General features: G+C 34.8%; 1 protein-coding gene across 5 annotated transcripts; it reads left to right on the top strand.

Annotated features, from left to right (window-relative positions):
- The first annotated feature begins 10,143 nt into the window (after window positions 1-10,143).
- Window positions 10,144-15,617, top strand: LOC142614226 (bifunctional nuclease 1-like). 5 transcript variants are annotated; one of them, XM_075786811.1, is made up of 12 exons: window positions 10,211-10,369; window positions 10,469-10,562; window positions 11,075-11,388; window positions 11,651-11,821; window positions 11,980-12,029; window positions 12,181-12,237; window positions 12,338-12,403; window positions 12,575-12,649; window positions 13,774-13,892; window positions 14,267-14,358; window positions 15,007-15,061; window positions 15,293-15,617. In XM_075786811.1, exons 3-12 carry the CDS (start codon window positions 11,088-11,090, stop codon window positions 15,306-15,308), a joined length of 1,002 nt encoding a protein of 333 aa, XP_075642926.1. In that variant the 5' UTR covers window positions 10,211-10,369; window positions 10,469-10,562; window positions 11,075-11,087; the 3' UTR covers window positions 15,309-15,617. The 5 variants fall into 5 exon arrangements, with proteins under 5 accessions (XP_075642910.1, XP_075642917.1, XP_075642926.1 ...); XM_075786826.1 differs by having other exon boundaries at window positions 10,229-10,369; window positions 11,078-11,388; XM_075786819.1 differs by having other exon boundaries at window positions 10,245-10,263.
- Window positions 15,618-17,433: the final 1,816 nt, after the last annotated feature.

The raw sequence follows: 17,433 nt of genomic DNA, 5'->3' as shown, positions 1-17,433 counted from the left end.
AAGTATTTGATTACAAAACCCTAAGACGTAAAGACGCAATAGCTTCTTTTAGAGAGAATAAGGCACTCGATCACTTTTTCATGTGTTTTACTTGTATTCTCTTATGTAACGGCCTTTAAAATAAGCCTTATATATGTCTAGAGTTGTGAGAAATGAAACCCTACACATACATGTTAGCATGGGCTGAAAATCAAATTTGAAAATTCTAATTTCGTAATTCTCAATAGATAGTATCTGTCGAGCAGCTGTCAAGAATATGTCTAGTTTTAATGAACAGCCTTTCTTCACTTGTTTCTTAGACATATTTTCATGGTTTCAATACTTGGACTTGGACTTGGACTTGGACTTGAACTCTTATTCCTTGAAGTATTAAACACATCCTAGATTTACCCAATTACAAGTAAAGTGCGTTTTGTCATAGGATTAGCCAATTCTACATGACATATGTTCTTAACATGATTCATATATGTCCTAACACCTTTGAAAAAACTCACTTTACTTATAATTGGGTAGATCTAGGATAGGTTTAGTACTTCAAGAAACATGTTGTTCAAGCCAAGTATTAAAGTTATGAAGATTGGACCAAGAAACAAGTGAAGAAAAATTGTTCATAAAAGCTAGACAGATTCTCGACAGCTGCCGACAGATAATATCTATCGAGGATTAATGAATCTTGACAGCTAGCTCGACAAATATATCTATCAATGTCTTGACAGATATCTCCACAACTTTATCTATCGAGATCTACGAAATTAGAATTTCTAGATTTGATTTTCGGCCCATGCTGACATGTATGTGTAGGTTTCTTTTCTCACAATCCTAGACATATATAAAGCTTATTTTAAAGGTCGTCACATAAGAGAATATAAGGAGAACATATGCAAAAAGTGACCAAGTGCTTATTCTCTCTGAAAGAAGCTACAACATTTTTGTGCATTAGGGTTTTGTAACAAAGTACTTCTTAATCTTCATTGTTGATGAAGTGATGAATTTTGCAACCAACAATCTTCTTCAAGTTGGTGAATTAGTCATGTACTGCGAGTCATATATCATTGGTTAGTCACATACTGAGATTTGTGCAAAAGGGTGACGTTTATATATTGAAGAGTTAAGAGGTTTTGAAGCGGTAGAAGATTTCTACTGTAAGTTCATCTACGGGGATTGTAGAGTCTAGGGACAAAGATTTTGTACTAGATCTGAAACTTCTCTTTACTATAGTGGATTGCTTTTCGGGAAGGTTTCCCCCCAGGTTTTTTTACTGTGAAACTAGTTTGTTTCATTAGTTTTCCTGAGTCATCATATCTTGTCTTATTTACTTTTCCGCTATGCATGATATTGATGTTAGTTTATTTTAACAAGGTTTATTCTTAATAAATCTAATTAACAACTTGGGTATAAATCTTGTTAATTTTATCAACTAGGGTCTAAATTTCCCAATACGTTGAAATAGAATCACAGGCATCAACAATTCACTTGGCATATGGGTTCATCATCCTGAGGAGATTGCCGAAGCCTTCATTGAGTTTTATTAGAATCTCTTTACCTCATCAAATCCGGTTATTGGAGATAATGATTTGAGCTCAATTCCAACTCTTGTCACAGTAGAGATGAACAACCATTTGTCACAGGAATGTATGGAGTGGGAAGTGCAATCGGCACTCAAACAAATGGCTCCTTTAAAAGCTCCAAGTCTCAATGGTATGCCTCCCCTCTTTTATCAAAATTATTGGAATCTTGTTGGTGAAGATGTGACAAAAACTATTTTATCTTATCTCAATACAGCAACTCTACCTCACCCACTAAATCATATGTTCATCACTCTAATCCCCAAAATAAAAAACCCAACCTCCGTTTCTGATTACGACCTATAAGCCTTTGTAATGTCCTTTACAAAAAAATTTCAAAGGTTTTAGCTAATAGGCTCAAAAAAAATTTACCGTCAATTATTTCAGAACACCAAAGCGCTTTCACAAAAAATAGGTTGATTTCTGACAACATTCTTGTAGCCTTTGAAACCCTTCATAGTATGAACAATCATAAATCCAGCAAATATGGCTATATGGCGATCAAATTAGACATGAGTAAAGCATATGATAGGGTGGAGTGGTCTTTCTTGGAGGAGGTTATGAGAACAATGGATAACTCTCATGAGGATTTGTGTAAAATCAATTTCATATTTGGTTCTAGTGAATGGTGAACCAAAAGGGACAATAAGGCCTTTAAGGGGAATTCGCCAAGACGACCCCTTATCTCCCTTCCTTTTTTTACTTTGTACGGAAGGTCTTTATAGCCTTATTTCTAAGGCAGCAAGAGAGGGGAATATCCATAGATTCGGCTTGAGTAGAAGGAGTCCAAAACTAACCTATTTGCTCTTTACAGATGATAGCTTACTGTTTTGCAAGTCTAGCAAGAGTGAATGCCAGAAATTTTTGCAAATTCTAGAGTCCTATGAAAGTATGTTGTGCCAACAACTTAATCGAGGCAAAACTTCCATCTTTTTTAGCAAATTCACCACGGAGATTGTGAGGGTGGAAATAAAGGAAGCTTTAGGAATGGAAGAAATAAAACACTATGACAAGTATTTGGGCTTGCCATCACTCGTAGGGAGGCACAAAAAAGCAAGCATTGATTATATCAAAGAAAGAGTTTGGAGGAAATTACAAGGGTGGGAAGAAAAATTAATGTCACCAACTGGAAGAGAAATCTTGATCAAGGTGGTGGTCCAAGCAATTGCAACCTATACAATGTGGGGCTTCAAACTTCCACTTGGTCTTTGCAATGAAATTGAAGGGCTTATTCGCAAATTCTGGTGGGGGAAAAGAGGCGATCAAAGGAAGATTCATTGGGTTAAATTGGAGGATACGTGTGAGCCAAAATCTAAGGGTGGTATGGGTTTCAAGGAGCTACCCCTCTTCAATGATGCACTTCTTGCAAAATAGACTTGGCGACTCTTACACAATAAAAACTCTTTGTTCTATAGAGTTTTCAAAGCTAAATTTTCCCCAAACTGCACTACTATGGAAGCTAAGGAGGGTCATGGTGGATCTTATGCATGGAAGAGTATATTGAAGGAGAGAGAGGTCATCAAACGAGGGGCCAAATGGAGAGTGGGAAATGGGAACTCCATTAAGCTTTGGGGTGATAAATGGCTGCCCTCGCTTACTACTCAAGCCTGCAAGGCCCTTTGCCAGTTGAATTGCAAGATGCCTCTGTAAGTTCACTCATAAATCCTTTCACTCGTTCTCGGGATATTTCTATTTTGCCTAATGTGTTCAACCAAGAGATGTCTAAGCAAATTCAGAAAATACCTCTCAGCCAAAAAGCATGTGAAGATGTCCTCACCTGGCCCTATGTTCAGCTTGAGCAATACTAAGCAAAGTCAGATTATTTTTTCCTTAAAACTGAAGCTCGGGACAACACTTCATCAAGACAACAGCAGACGGGACTGACAAACTCTTTGCGAAAAAGTATTTGGAAGTTAGCACTGCCTTGCAAAGTGCGACATTTCCTGTGGAAAGCCTGCCTAAATGCTATTCCCATGAAGTCGAACTTGGTCCGTCGCTGTGTGATTGAGGATTCAACCTGTTCTTTATGCTCCCACCATCATGAAGATGTCCTTCACGCCTTGTGGTCATGTCCAAGTCTGGCACAGGTTTGGGATGATGATTCACAATGGAATTTCAAGAACACAATCAGGTTTCAACATTTCTCACAGCTACTGCATCAAGTTCTAGAGTCGAACTGCAATGTGGAATTTTTCTCAATGCGGAATTTTTCTCAATGCTGGTATGGACAATCTAGTATAGACGAAATAAGGCCAAAACCTCTCCACCAGCTATGCCTTTAGACTTGATTCCTTAAAGAGCTTTTGAATCTCTAATGGACTTTCGGTCAGCCCAGCCAAGGAAAGTTTCAGCTTCAGTCAGACCTTGGCTTAGGTGGTCTCCTCCGCCTGATGAATTCTGCAAAATAAACTTCGATGCAGTTGTATTCCATGGAGATAACAGAGCAGGTACTGGAGTGATTGTCCATGATAGTAGTGGTTTGGTAATGGCATCCCTTTCTCAGAATATACCTCTCCAAAATTCGGTTGAAGAACTAGAATCATTGGCGGCCTGCAGAGCTCTTGAATTTGCTTTAGAGCTCGTATTGGACAAAGCAATTCTAGAAGGTGACTCTTTGACTATAATGACGGCTCTTATGGCCTGTTTGGAAGTTTAAAGAGAGAGGAGAGTAGAGGGGAGTAGAGGAGAGGAGAGTAGTGGAGAGGAGAGTAGAGGGCAATGGTTACCCCCTACCTTGTTTGGGAGTTTTTAAAATTAGTAAGGGAGGAGGAAGTAATTAATCATTTTTCTTATTTAGATGTTAAAAAATTAAAATGAAAAGGAGTGGAAATGATTTAAAATAGACAAATTTACCCTTATTTGATTTTTTTATCCAATTAATAAAGCAAAATCTTTTTTTATTTTTTATTTATATCTATTCTTTCACTGTTTGACTGTTTGGATGCCAAGAAAAAGAAAAAAGAAAACTTGGTATGCCTGTTTCATCTAACACCACCGGATCTTCCTCTCCATCAAGCTCCGCAGCGGCCACCGCCGGATCCCCGGTCCCACCGCCCTCAGTCGAGAAAACCTGTTCGGCGCCATACCGCATTGCGAACCCGCCGGAGATCCCTCCCTTTGCGAACCCGCTGGAGCACCGAACAGGCCAGCATCGGCGACTGAGCTCTCGCCACAATCTCGTGCGGCGGCAACATCTCGCCGTCCACGCCGTCGTCGTCGTCGTCGTTAACGTCGTCGAATTCGTGCGGACTCCGCATCGGTTGAGACATGACCGGCACGTTCACCGGCGCCGACTGGTACTTGACCGAACAAGGCAGCGGCATTCGGTCGATCGGCGGCTTAGGAATCGCCGGAATCATCGCGAGGAAGAGGAGGACGAAGAGGAAGAAGACAAAATGACATGGTTTGCTCTGGATCCATTTCTCTCCTTTGCTCTGGATCCATTTCCGTGGTATTTCAATGGTTTTTAGCAAAAATGACTTGGTTGTTTAGCTTCTCAGTTAGTGAAATAGTGAGATTCAAAAAAAAATTTCATTTACCTTAAATTTTCTCAAGAAACAAACAGATATTATTTATATAATTAGTTTGTAATTTTATTAATTTAGAAATGGTAAATTAGAAAATTTATTTGGTCAATAATTTATCTACTCTCCTCTCCCTCCAAATCTCTCCAATTTGGGGGAATTAAAAATAAGGGATTAGAGGGAGTAGAAACCCCTCCAAACCCCTCCAAATCCCTCTCCCTCCTTCCTTAAAAAACTTCCAAACAAGGTAATTGAATTACTCTCCCTCCCTCTACTCTACTCCCCCTCCTTTTTTTAACTTCCAAACAAGCCATTAAGGATGACTCAGCATCTCTAGTTTCCTTTGGTCTTCTAGTTCAGGACGCCCAAAGTTTGGCAGGCTTGTTTAATTGTATTAGTTTTTTAAACGTTGGTAAGGTGGTAATTTTATAGCTCAAAATCTAGCTAGACATGTATGTCATGTCACTGATTTTTCTGTTTGGATAGAAAATGTTCATATCCATACTCTTGTTATTTATCAGGCTGATTTGCCTGTTACTTAATAATATTCATGAACTTCTTTCTCCAAAAAAAAAAAAAAAAAAAAGTTGTTGCCTTTGGAAGTAAGTTAGCTATAGGTTAATAGTTAATGCCTTGTTGCCTTTGGAATAGCATTAATTTTATACAGTTGTACTTAGTGTTTGAGGCTCATGCTTGTTAGTTTGTTTCTGTTTGCCAATGAATTTCACTTTGGAAACGCGGAATTAACATCTTATAATAAGGACGTGTGATGTAAAATGCACGCTTCTGTGACTAAATTTCCACAACAAACAAGATAAGATAATTCTAATGACTGTTGCTATCATCATTGAAGTTGCTCTTACCCTATTTTTTTAAAGCAGGAAATGTCTTTATTGGTCACACCAAGTACCAACAAACAAAAAAAATTAAACAAGATTATCTCTCAGCATTATGTGGACGAGTGTAAGTTCTCAAATAATTACGAGACTAAGCAAGATAAGTCAAACAAGCCATAACAAAAACGGGCAGTAATTTTGCCTTCTTGTTAAATTTAATTGCAAATTGTAATTTTTCACCCTTTATTTTTCAAAGTTTATAAAAGAAATAAATGGAATAGAAAGAAAATTAAAAGAATGCAAAGAAACAAAATATTTATCTTTTTCTTATTTGAAAGTTTAAAAGTAATGGAATGGGAATGGAGAATAACATTGTTTAAGAGTTTGAATGAAAATTAATGATTTTAAAATAACGTAACTATTAGGTCAAATTTTTAAAATAAAAAGTGGATATAGACATTTAATAAAAAATGAAGGATAAACTACGTATTTGTTCCTATTTAATACACTATATTTCAATTTGATCTCTAACGTTACAATTATTTCAATTTGTTCCTATCATTATTTTTTTTATGAAAATCGATAACATGTCTAATGGCCAAAATAAAAAATTAGCTTTCGTTTATGTGACAATAAACTTAAATTTTATTTTGACCGTTTGCCATGTCAGTAATTTTCATCTAAAATATATCGGTAGAAACTAAACTGACACGATATTGAAAAGTTAGAGACCAAATCAACACAATTAAAATGTTATAGACTAAATTAAAATATGGTGTAAAAATTAGAGACTAAATATGTAATTTACTCAAAAATAAATAAAGGTTATATACCATTATCACTCGTTTCTATCAATTTTGAAGATTGAAAATTTGGGCTTATAAGAGAAATAAGTGAAACTCACATTTTATTCCTAACTTTCTTCCAGATAAGAAGGATAAAAAAAAAATATTCAAAGCGGTTGTCCACCCATTAGCTTTCAAAGCGGTTGTCCACCCATTTATTTGCTTGCAGTTTTGTATTCAAGCTCGGAAATAAAATCCAAAAAAGTACAAAAATTAATAAGTATTAAAGGCATTTTGTTGTTTGTTAGTTTTCTTCCGAGCTTTATAGGTAAGGGAATGCTTTAGCTAATAAAGTAAAGTTTTCTTTTCCGTTTGGTTTGAATGGATATTTATAACTGTTATTTGTTAGATTTTTCTTTCTTTTGAATAAAATGTCCTTCTTGGCCTGTTTCTAAAAAAAAAATAAAAATAAAAAAAAACTCTCCGAAAGTAGTATCTTAAAACTGATATTTCGAGGGAAAAAAACAGAAATATGATATTTTGAGACGAGACCGGACCGGACAGCCTTATCCAGAATTACCAAGCGAATAATTGCACACGTGTCGCTCATACGGGGAATCTTGGTACCATTGGCCGCCGGCGACACTGTTCTGTCAGACTCAGATAGATAGCCAGTGATGATGTCATCATAAGCACTTTGTTTTGGGGTCAGATTTATATTATCCTTTTAGTGTGAAAAGTCATATCTACCATTCTAAACAGTACCATTATTACAAAATGGTTTTGTCCATTTTAAGATATGTGGATCAGAACTTATGGGCGCCCAATGATTTTTTTTGATAAGATGATTTTTTATTTTTTGAACTAGCTTCAACTTATAAAGTTTGTTCTTAATAATTATTTTTATTATTAAATTAAGACACCTATTAAATTTTGGTGTAAGTAGAAGATCGAACGCCAAATATATCTTACAATGGAAAAAAAATTTTATTGGTTAAACTAACTGAAATTTATGATTCAATGATCATATTTTTTTATTTTTATGAGAAAATACCTAGAATAGATCATTGGTTTTTTAGGCTTCTTTTTGTGGAGAAAATACCTAAAATATCATTGGTTTTTAAGGCTAAAAAAAATGAAAGAAAATAAACAAGGAAAGCCTTCATAACTTTTACATGATTTATATGCTTTCCGTATACAATATTGCTAATTTTAATGCGTGATGTGAAATGGTTATATAAATAAGATTTTGTTTTGGTGTCAATTTTTAGGTATCATTAAATTGTCATGCAATTTTGTGGTTCCCTGATTTTTGTGGTAATCAAATTTGGTTCCTGGTTTACAGTATGATTTGTTGAACATACATCTAACATTACCATATAAAAAAAAAAATTAAGTTAAGAAGTAAGAGAATATTTTGTTCCCAAAATAATTTAATTAAGAATGAACAAAAATTCATACACTCTACCAAATAATACCCTCACAAGATTTTTTTAACGCTCTGTTTGTTTCAATAATGATGTTTTCTAGAAAATGAGTGATTTTCTAAAAAACATTTTCTATAAAACTATCTCATTTTCCAATATTTGGTAGCAACTTTAAATAAGTTGAAAAACAACCTCTTATCTTCCCTTATTTAGCTTGCTGTGAGATAGAGTTGTTTTCCAAAAAAATTTAATGGAAAACAATCTCTAAAAATAAGCCATACTTTTTATATTGACCAAAGATAGTTTTCCTTTGACTCATATTTTTTTTATACTACCAAACATTGGAAAATAAGGAAAACTATCTTTACATAAGGTTTTCCATTGAAACAAACAGAGCGTAAGTGTTAACAAAAACATAAAAATGATAATCATTAGTATTCAATTTAAGTAATAATTTTAATATGTATCTAATTATGTTTATTTTTAAATATATCTATGTGTATGCATAAGATTACAAAGTAGTTTTCTATTATTCGTATCATTTAGTACAAAACCTTTGACTCAGTTTGTTTATTTTTACATATCCAAAATCATATGTATTTTTATTGGTCATTTTTTCATACCCAAAAGTGATAATGTGAAGAAAATCAGTAAGCTGAATGTTTCGGACTTGAAATGACTACTTGCTCTCTCGATGGCCTGAAAAAGAAAGAAAAGCGATCAAAAGTGACCGGGGTCGCCGGCCAAGAACCCTCCGATAGCAAAGTTAGTTTTCTATCTATATTTTTGGAGTTCCAAATTTTTGAGCAATGTAAAAACGTACATTGTTTTGTCTAAATGGGTGTTTATATAGTGTCTTAAAGACAGTTATCAAACTTGTAACCTCCCTTGGATTCGAGAAGGTGTGAGTGTTCAAAGATAACTTTACAACTGCTTAGGAGTTATATATTTCTCACAGAACGGTTACTGGAAGTTATGCGTGTAATAAGGAGTTATAACACACTCGAAAATTTTACAAGTGTAAAGGTCTCGTCCAAGGATCTTCCTGTTGAGCATATCTCGCTTAGTAACAAAGGTCGTTCCTCTTATGGATGACTTTTGTTCAAGACGAGGTTTGTGGCTCTCCAAGACGAGACGTCGTGGTTTTTTTTCCCTGATCATACGAATCTCGTCCAAGCTTCTTCCTCCATGGACGAGATAATCATTGACGAGGTTTTTATAGTCCTTGCTTCGCTGGCCTTGTCACAAACGACCTCTATGGACGATATCGGAGTTGGTACTTTATCATACTCTATCAAAAAGTATACTATTTAATATCCATCTACCTCCTTTTATTCCCTTTACTTAAATCACACAATTTTTATTCATTGGTACATTAATTATTCATAGTTACACCTGCTCAAACAATCTTAAATGACTCCCTTTCCCTTTTTTTTTTTTTAAAATAAGAATTACCCCTATCATTCTTATCATATAATGAAAATCTTATTTCAATATCCATATACCTTGTTTTCATTCCCTTATAAACATTTTTTGCTAAAAACCTTAACTAATTTCTACAAATTTTTTTTTTCATAGGTTGTGAAATGTCACTAACAGGAATGCATGATTCCACAAAGTAGTGTGACATAGTCCCTAAATACTCTTTTTCCTTTAGAAACAAACATACACACAAGGAAGATGAAGTGAAGTTTTAAATTCCATAAATACTTAATTAGGTGTAAATATTAATGGTTCCCAAAGATTATCGAGCAAAGTGAGTTGTAATTAAGAGATATAGAAAATTTTTTTTAAGGGAATAAGAGATATAGATGTTTTGGTCAAATAAGAACAATCATTCTAGAATAGTCATCATCACTTCAAATACTTCATTTTTTTCCTTAATCAAACCTTAATTCAATCCACATTAGGCTTAATAAATAAAAAATAAAAAAGAGAAAGCTATAGTTATACCATTAGTGAACCAATAGGGCCATAACAGTAATTGGACAAAGAAATGATTGATTAATGTTGTACCTCTTCGAACTCGAAAGTCTTTAATAATCTGAGACTCTCTCTACAAGAGAACCTCTTATCTTATCGAAAGTCTCTCATTTCTGTTATCCAATCCTTATATTGTCGGTCTGGTCAGTTCTAATCTCAACCCAACAAACAGTTTTCTTCATCTACAAGCTCTCTTCTCATCTCACTAAAAATCCGACCACTTCCCACCTTAAATCTTCCCGATTTCTGGTTTTCCTCGATTCGGATCTTTTAACAATTTGTACATATTAATACTCTCACGTACCGGTCGTCTTACGTTTTCGTTTTCTTTGGATTTTACTTTCCCAGGAAATTTCAATTTACCGGAATTCTTAAATCTTGGGAGAAACTGAAAAGCAAAGCAAAAAAGTCTCTGTTTGTAGCTGTGATCGGCGATTAAGAGGTATTGATCGTTGTTGATCTTAGGCTCTCAGGTGTGATTGATTATGGGTTTTGATCTATTTCTTTTTATTCTAACTCACTGATAGAAATTCACAACTAAGCAAATTCCACAGAGAGAGAGAGAGAGAAAGAAACACGCTGCCACTCCAAAACGTTTGTCTCTGTTTGGTTCCCGAGAAAGTTGAAAAGAAAAAAGAAAAAAGAAAAATATAATATGAAACCTTATGTTATAAGTTGTTTATTTATTAGATTCTTAAATAACCCAACCTGATCTACATGAGTCAGTTGGTGCCTAGTGTATATTTGGCTGGTTTCGTTGATTTTCTTTTTGGGGGGTCCCATAAAAATTCGAAATCATGAAAAATCTAAAATTAAAATTTAATATATGTTTGTAAGAGAATCCCTTTTATATGTTAAAGCTGTGAACTTTAATTCATTGAGCTGGTTCTTTATGTTTATATTCCTATTTCTTTGTCTTTCATAACATTTGTTTTGAACCCTTCAAATGTTTAGTAGGTATTGAAATATGGGGTCTCTGCAAGGACCAGTGATTTGTCCCTCTGTTCGTGTAAAACAAGTGGGATTTTACACCCTGCCAACTATTGGACCTTTCATGAAGGCTAGGCTTCTTAGAAGTGAATTCTGGGGATTGAAAGGGATCAAATGTAGCAAGACTAAAGTTGGGATTTTGCCTCACCAATTACACTTGCAAAAATGCAAGACAGTGCATTGTAGTTACAGCTCACCGTCCGATGGGAATGGAAGCATGGCAGAGAACTTCAACATAAATGATGAAGATTATGTTAACTCTAGTGTGATTGAAGCTGGTAAGTTAAGCCAGTGGCTAGCTCATGTCTTTGCGCGTAATTCTCATATAATTGTGGATTGTTTGAGACCCATTTTGTTTCTTATTGCTCATATATATATATGCTAGTAATTTATTTCAGCAGAGATGATTTTGGGTCTAAAAATTCCATTGAAAAATGATAGTATGGGTCACTTGCCTGTTAATAATATTACCACAGATTTTCATATGCTGTGATGATCAGCTTTTCATTAATTGATATTTCCATTTGCTTTTTGATATAGTTGAGGTGAAGAGTGGAATAGATGGTTTCATGATCAAAATGAGGGATGGTAGGCATCTAAGATGTGTCCACAACAACCCTCAGGGTGGGCATCTGCCAGATTATGCTCCACATCCTGCAATTGTATTGAAAATGGAAGATGGGACTGGCCTTCTTCTTCCCATAATTGTTTGTATGTATATCTTGCTTCCGATTCTCTCCTCCATTTCTTGTCCCAAAAACAAAATTCTTGTTTCTGATTCTTTCTAGAAGATCTTCATTTCTAAAGTATATATCAGATATTGCATTAATTTCTGTCATTTTGAAATTTGTGTTTGCCTTTATTTTCAGTGGAAATGCCAAGTGTTTTGCTCATGGCAGCAGTGCGCAATGTTCCAATTGTACGCATCAATTCTCCCTACTCCTTCTCCTTTCCTTATTGAATTAGAATTTTTATACGTGGGATATTTCACTATCAAAATCTGACTAAGGAAAACTTGGTTTTATGTCCAATAGCTTTGCTGAAGATTACTATGTGGTTATTTTTGTCAGGCTAGACCCACTCTCTATCAAGTGGTTAAGGAGATGATTGATAAGATGGGCTATGAAGTATGTTTGTCTGTTTATTCCTCTCTTACAATCAGATTGTGCCACTTGAACGTGCTTTCTTCATGATTTTGAATATGATACTTATTTTCTGTTAATGCAGGTCAGAATTGTTAGAGTTACTAAGAGAGTGCATGAAGCATATTTTGCTCAGTTATACCTCACCAAGGCATATAATCTATACCCTTGTACTTTAGTTCTCCTTTATCTTTATCTTTATCTTTTTTTCTTTTTTCTTTTTTCTTTTTGGGTGGGAGGGGGGGGGGGGGTGTGGTGGAATGTGTGAAAATGTACAACCATACATTGTTGTGACGGGTTGGACTGTTCAATGTCATGACAGGTGGGTAATGAGACGGAGTGTGTCAGTTTTGACCTTCGACCTTCAGATGCCATCAACATTGCAGTAAGATGCAAGGTACTCTATGTGTGTTGTTCATGAACCTTTTTGATATGGTTTTCTGTCATGGAACTCACCATTATCTTAAAAGGGATTTACAATGGCATAAAGTGGTTCTTATAAACATTATAAAGGTAATATCAACAGAAACTTGAATGTGGATAGATTAAGGTTTGCTATGACAGGGAAGATGGATGATAAGCCTGATCAATTTAATTAGTGCTAGAGGATAAGAATGTCACATTTCAACCAAGCATGACCATGATTATCTTTGCTTGTGCCCTGGCTATTATGATAGCCATTTTTTGATACATGGAATTAAATGTATGAAGCTGGAGATATTGATACTCATTTAGTTGGTATGATGAATTGCATTGCTTGTCTTGGAACCTGCTTAAGATTGAGGGTAGGAGGAAAGGATAGTGAATGGATAGTAATTTGGCTACTTCAAATTGGGCTGAATGTGGAGCTTACAATTGTGTGCTTTGCATTTCTGAACAAGGTCGTGGTGGTCATTGTATCTGGAATCTTATTAATATGCATGAAGGGTGAAGTCCTTATACTTGTCTAGCCAAGATTTAGGTAGTTCTTTATATTGGATATTTATAAATTTACCTATATATCTGGTGCCTTGTGCTTAATATGTTATATGTAATGCCTGATTGTCTATTCACTCTTGCTATATCAGATTCAATAATGCATAATGCTGTGTTAGACATGCATTTGAATATGCTATTTAATATCTTTGGTGTTCTGATTATTCGATTTTGCTTTCTTTTTTTAAAAATTTATTTTATTATAAATAAATATAAAAAAATTATTGCAGTTTGTTTGTTTCTTTCAGAAGTAATAAAATTATAGTCTTCACAGGACGCCTTTTTGATTTCCTTAGTATGGGAACTCCTTTTGATGCCATGAAATGCAATAGACAAATGCTAATTATGTAGTTCATCCTTTTAATGTAAAGTATGAATGGTGGTGGTAGGCCTACTGCTGACACAAGGTATTGTAGATATGGTATTCTCTAAGATTGACTTTTGTAAGCTTTAGAAATTTGCTATATTGCATACTTTGAAATATGAAGGCTTTAAATGCTTATTATTAAATTACTGATCAACTGACCATTTGTGTTTCATGGGCAGGTGCCAATTCAAGTGAACAAGTACTTGGCATATAGTGATGGAATGAGAGTTATTGAATCTGGGAAGCTGTTTACACAAACCCCTGCTTCAGATGGCTTACTATTTACTGAAATGGATCGGTAACTCCTGTGATCACTGGAGCCTTCTTTTTTTTCCACTTAGTTTCCTTCACTAGGAGCAAATTAATGTGTTGTATGTCCCCACAAGTTGTAATCTGGGTGTTTTGTTTGAATAGATAAGTTTTTCTATTATAAAAATTATGTGCATCTTTCCATCCAGTGAACCTGACTTTTCTACAATCTGATAATTTGACTGTTATCTGTTATCTATTACAATTGTTTGCTGTGGCTTAAGAGGTTCACATTGACCCACTCTGTTGGCTGTAGATTCTGGAAGTTGATAAATGAGAAATTTGAAAGTAGTGGCTATCTATTTATATTATGACCCTGTATTTGGTGAAAGAGAGGTGCTTATGAAGATGTTTTGGTTTCAGGCCAACTGGTCAACCGTGCATTGAAACAAAGGAGTTTAATCTTGTGCGCAACATGCTGATTGCTGCTGTTGAAGAACGCTATAGGGATGCTGGTATACTTTTGTCCTCTTCTTAGAATTTCAACATTATTTTTAAAGGTTGATAAAAAATGCAAAGTAGATGATATTGAATTCACAAATGGCAATTTACTGCAATTTTGAACAATAGCCTTAGATATTGATATGACATTATGCTTTCTGCTAGTAAGTGGGTTCAGGGCCATCATGCCATGAGTCTTGTTTGTAAGAACTTGATTCTCTGACCATTAGGCGTCATCACTTGGAAGGGAACTGGTCATATTGTGCATGGTATTCTTCAATTAATGAAAATATTCAGTTATTTTATCCTCTGATTATTATTTTTTAAATGAAGATAGTGATTTTCTCTTTAATCATTTCAAGGCACCATCCATTTTGTAACTGGGGTCATTATGGAAAATCAAATAATAACAAGATGTTAATGCTTTATAAGAATGATGCATTGATGCTACTATGGATCCCATCATGGGCGGTCTGGTTGTTTTGGTTTTTTGAAAATAACCTGAGTATCCCTAATGAACCATAATAAAATGGAATGCTAGCACCTTTGCATCCCCTCCCTTCCACAAAAATAATAATAATAGTAAAAGAGAACAAAATGGTTGATATTTCCTCCATGTTAGAGCGTAGGAATTCTCATGTTTTTTGATGCTCTACTTACAGCTCAGTGGAGGGACAAACTCAGTCAACTCCGGGCTAAAAGGAATATAAATAACAGGTATGGAGCTCATTGTTACTCCCAATTCAATTGAAGAATTTTTTGCTATGATTGCAGGATCATTACTCTCTCTCTCTGACACACCCTCCCTCCCCACAACCAAAAAAAGAGGGAAAACCTTGTTTAATCACTTGCAATTCCACTCCCCCCCCCCCCCCCCACACACACAAAACAAAAAATGTTAATGCAACTGACATAGTTAAGTGACAAGTTTTTCATTTTCTTTTTCAGCTCTTGGACAATTTAAACTGTACATAAAAACATTGTTCAAAGTGGATGAGATCGGCCACATATCATTGATGACTCTCCTCCCATCTACCTATATATATATAGCAAGCTTGTGAATATATGTAAATACGAACTCTAATGCAAATGTACTTTTTGAGCATGTGCTCTTGGTTTCTTTATAATATTCTGTTGCTGTTTCCCAAGCTTATGGGCTATTCTGTGTCACCAGCGTATTGTCGGGCTGTGCTTCACTGTTAGGCAAGCAGCTCTATGGGATGTTTGGTTGCAGTGCGTTATCTATTTATTTGATGATGATGTTTCACTAGTACCTTTTATCTTCTATTATATTTGCTGAGCTCTTGTATATAAATTTAGTGAACTTTAGTGACTAGTGCACCAGCCTCAGAATTTCGGGGTTTCAGTGCCTTGACTCCTTTTTCTTTGCTATGATTGTCCTTGGTTAACAGTGGATATATGAGTTTTTTTTTTTTTTTTGGATAAGTTATACACGCATTCAATGAGTCTTGATTTCTTGAATCCACGGCCTTTCCTCCTCCTAAAACTTATAAAGGGGGAGGTGTGAACTCATTGAATTATGTGATTTGATACAACTTAAACCTTCTAGAAGAAAGAGGGAAAAGAAGAGAAAAAAAAGAGGAAGAGAGGGGGAGGGGGGGGGGGGGGGGTTAGTAAGCACTCTCAATTGTCCATTTGTATTATCAACTAGGATTAAAGTGCCTAATAGCAGTTTATTGTGGTTAATTGAAGATTTTACTCCTTTAAGATGTCTACGTGGGCAACTGGGTGTCACCCTTCCACAGAGAGGGGAAATGGAGACGAAGACGAAGAAGAGTGATCATGAAGAGGAGAGAAAAGAAGTGGGAAAGTGGAAAGAAACTAGATTTTCTTTTTATTTGGTTTGAAATGGATGAGAGACTGTTTCACGGATAAGATGTAGTTTTGACAAAGTTGGTGTTTTTTTAGTGGTTACACATTATCAATGATTTATATAAATAACAAAATATTAACAGTGTTATTGAATTTTTGGTAATAAAAAAAATTAGTGATTGTTAAGTGTAAACTAAGTGGATTCTTTTTAAATTAATTCTAATGAGAAAGTTTTTGGAATTTTGGAGGAAAGAAAAATAGTGATTGAAAACCGCTTGATTTCTTGTTAAATTTTTACTATTTTTTTTTTAAGGGAGTTTCAAATTACAGCGCTTGCTCTTGATAATAGTTGTTTATCATTAGATCCAATTATCAATCAGTTTTTCGTGTAGGCGAGAGATTGAACTTCAGATCTCTTATATAACCATCAGAGATTTTACTAAATGAGCTAACTGTAACTCACTAATCATTACCACTTAAAACTACAGCATTGTACCATTGTTCCCCTTTGGTGCGACGGTTCCTCTACAAGAATAAATGCTTGTAGTGCTTGTAGGGTGTGAGGGATAAATGTCGGGTTTAAGTCTCTAGAAGGAAGTTTCACACATATATACATTTAGATTAGGCTAGAGTAGAAATTTTATCTTGTATAAAAATAATAATAATAAAAACTACATCATTGTTATTAAATTGGATTTGAACATCTGACGCTTTGGTGAGGAGGGGCTGTCACCACGCGGAAGACTTTATATTGAACAGACATTATTTTGCGCATTTTCTCCCATCTGTGATATGGTTTTTTTTTTTTTTTTTCCTTGGGGGTAAAATGGGAAATTGCATTAAACAAAACTAAATGCAAAGCATGTTAGAATACAATCCACAGTCAATCAACCTCAAAAACAATAACTGTGTCACAATAACTAGGTCCACATGCAGACTATTATACAAAAACAAATTTCAAATCCTAAAGAGATTTTATTTTGGTTAGGCTATCAGTACTCTTGTTTGCTTCTTGAAAGTAGTGGTTAATATAAGTTTGGGAAAGTTGGGAAGTCAATTGCTTACAATCATCCACAAGGAGACAATGGAATTAGAATAGGAAGGATTAGCAAAAAAATCTACTACAACTTCTGCATCCAAGTGATGTAGGGTTTTTACATGTGTTGGAGTGTTTATTTTACTATTAGTACTTTTTTTTTTTTGAGAAACCTATTAGTACTCATTTGGTTGTGGGATTTTTTATTTTATTTAGAATA

This window comes from Castanea sativa, chromosome 1 (assembly GCF_040712315.1).
Source record: "Castanea sativa cultivar Marrone di Chiusa Pesio chromosome 1, ASM4071231v1".
In the NCBI taxonomy this organism is placed as follows: Eukaryota; Viridiplantae; Streptophyta; class Magnoliopsida; order Fagales; family Fagaceae; genus Castanea; species Castanea sativa.
Note: the sequence above shows the minus strand (reverse complement) of the source record. Positions and strands in the feature narration are given on the sequence as shown.

Coding starts and splice junctions, on each gene's coding strand:
- LOC142614226 (XM_075786795.1), top strand. CDS start 11,088: ATGGGGTCTCTGCAAGGACCAGTGATTTGTCCCTCTGTTCGTGTAAAA. Junction 12,238..12,337: donor TTGATAAGATGGGCTATGAA/GTATGTTTGTCT, acceptor CTGTTAATGCAG/GTCAGAATTGTTAGAGTTAC. Junction 12,650..13,773: donor ACATTGCAGTAAGATGCAAG/GTACTCTATGTG, acceptor TTTCATGGGCAG/GTGCCAATTCAAGTGAACAA.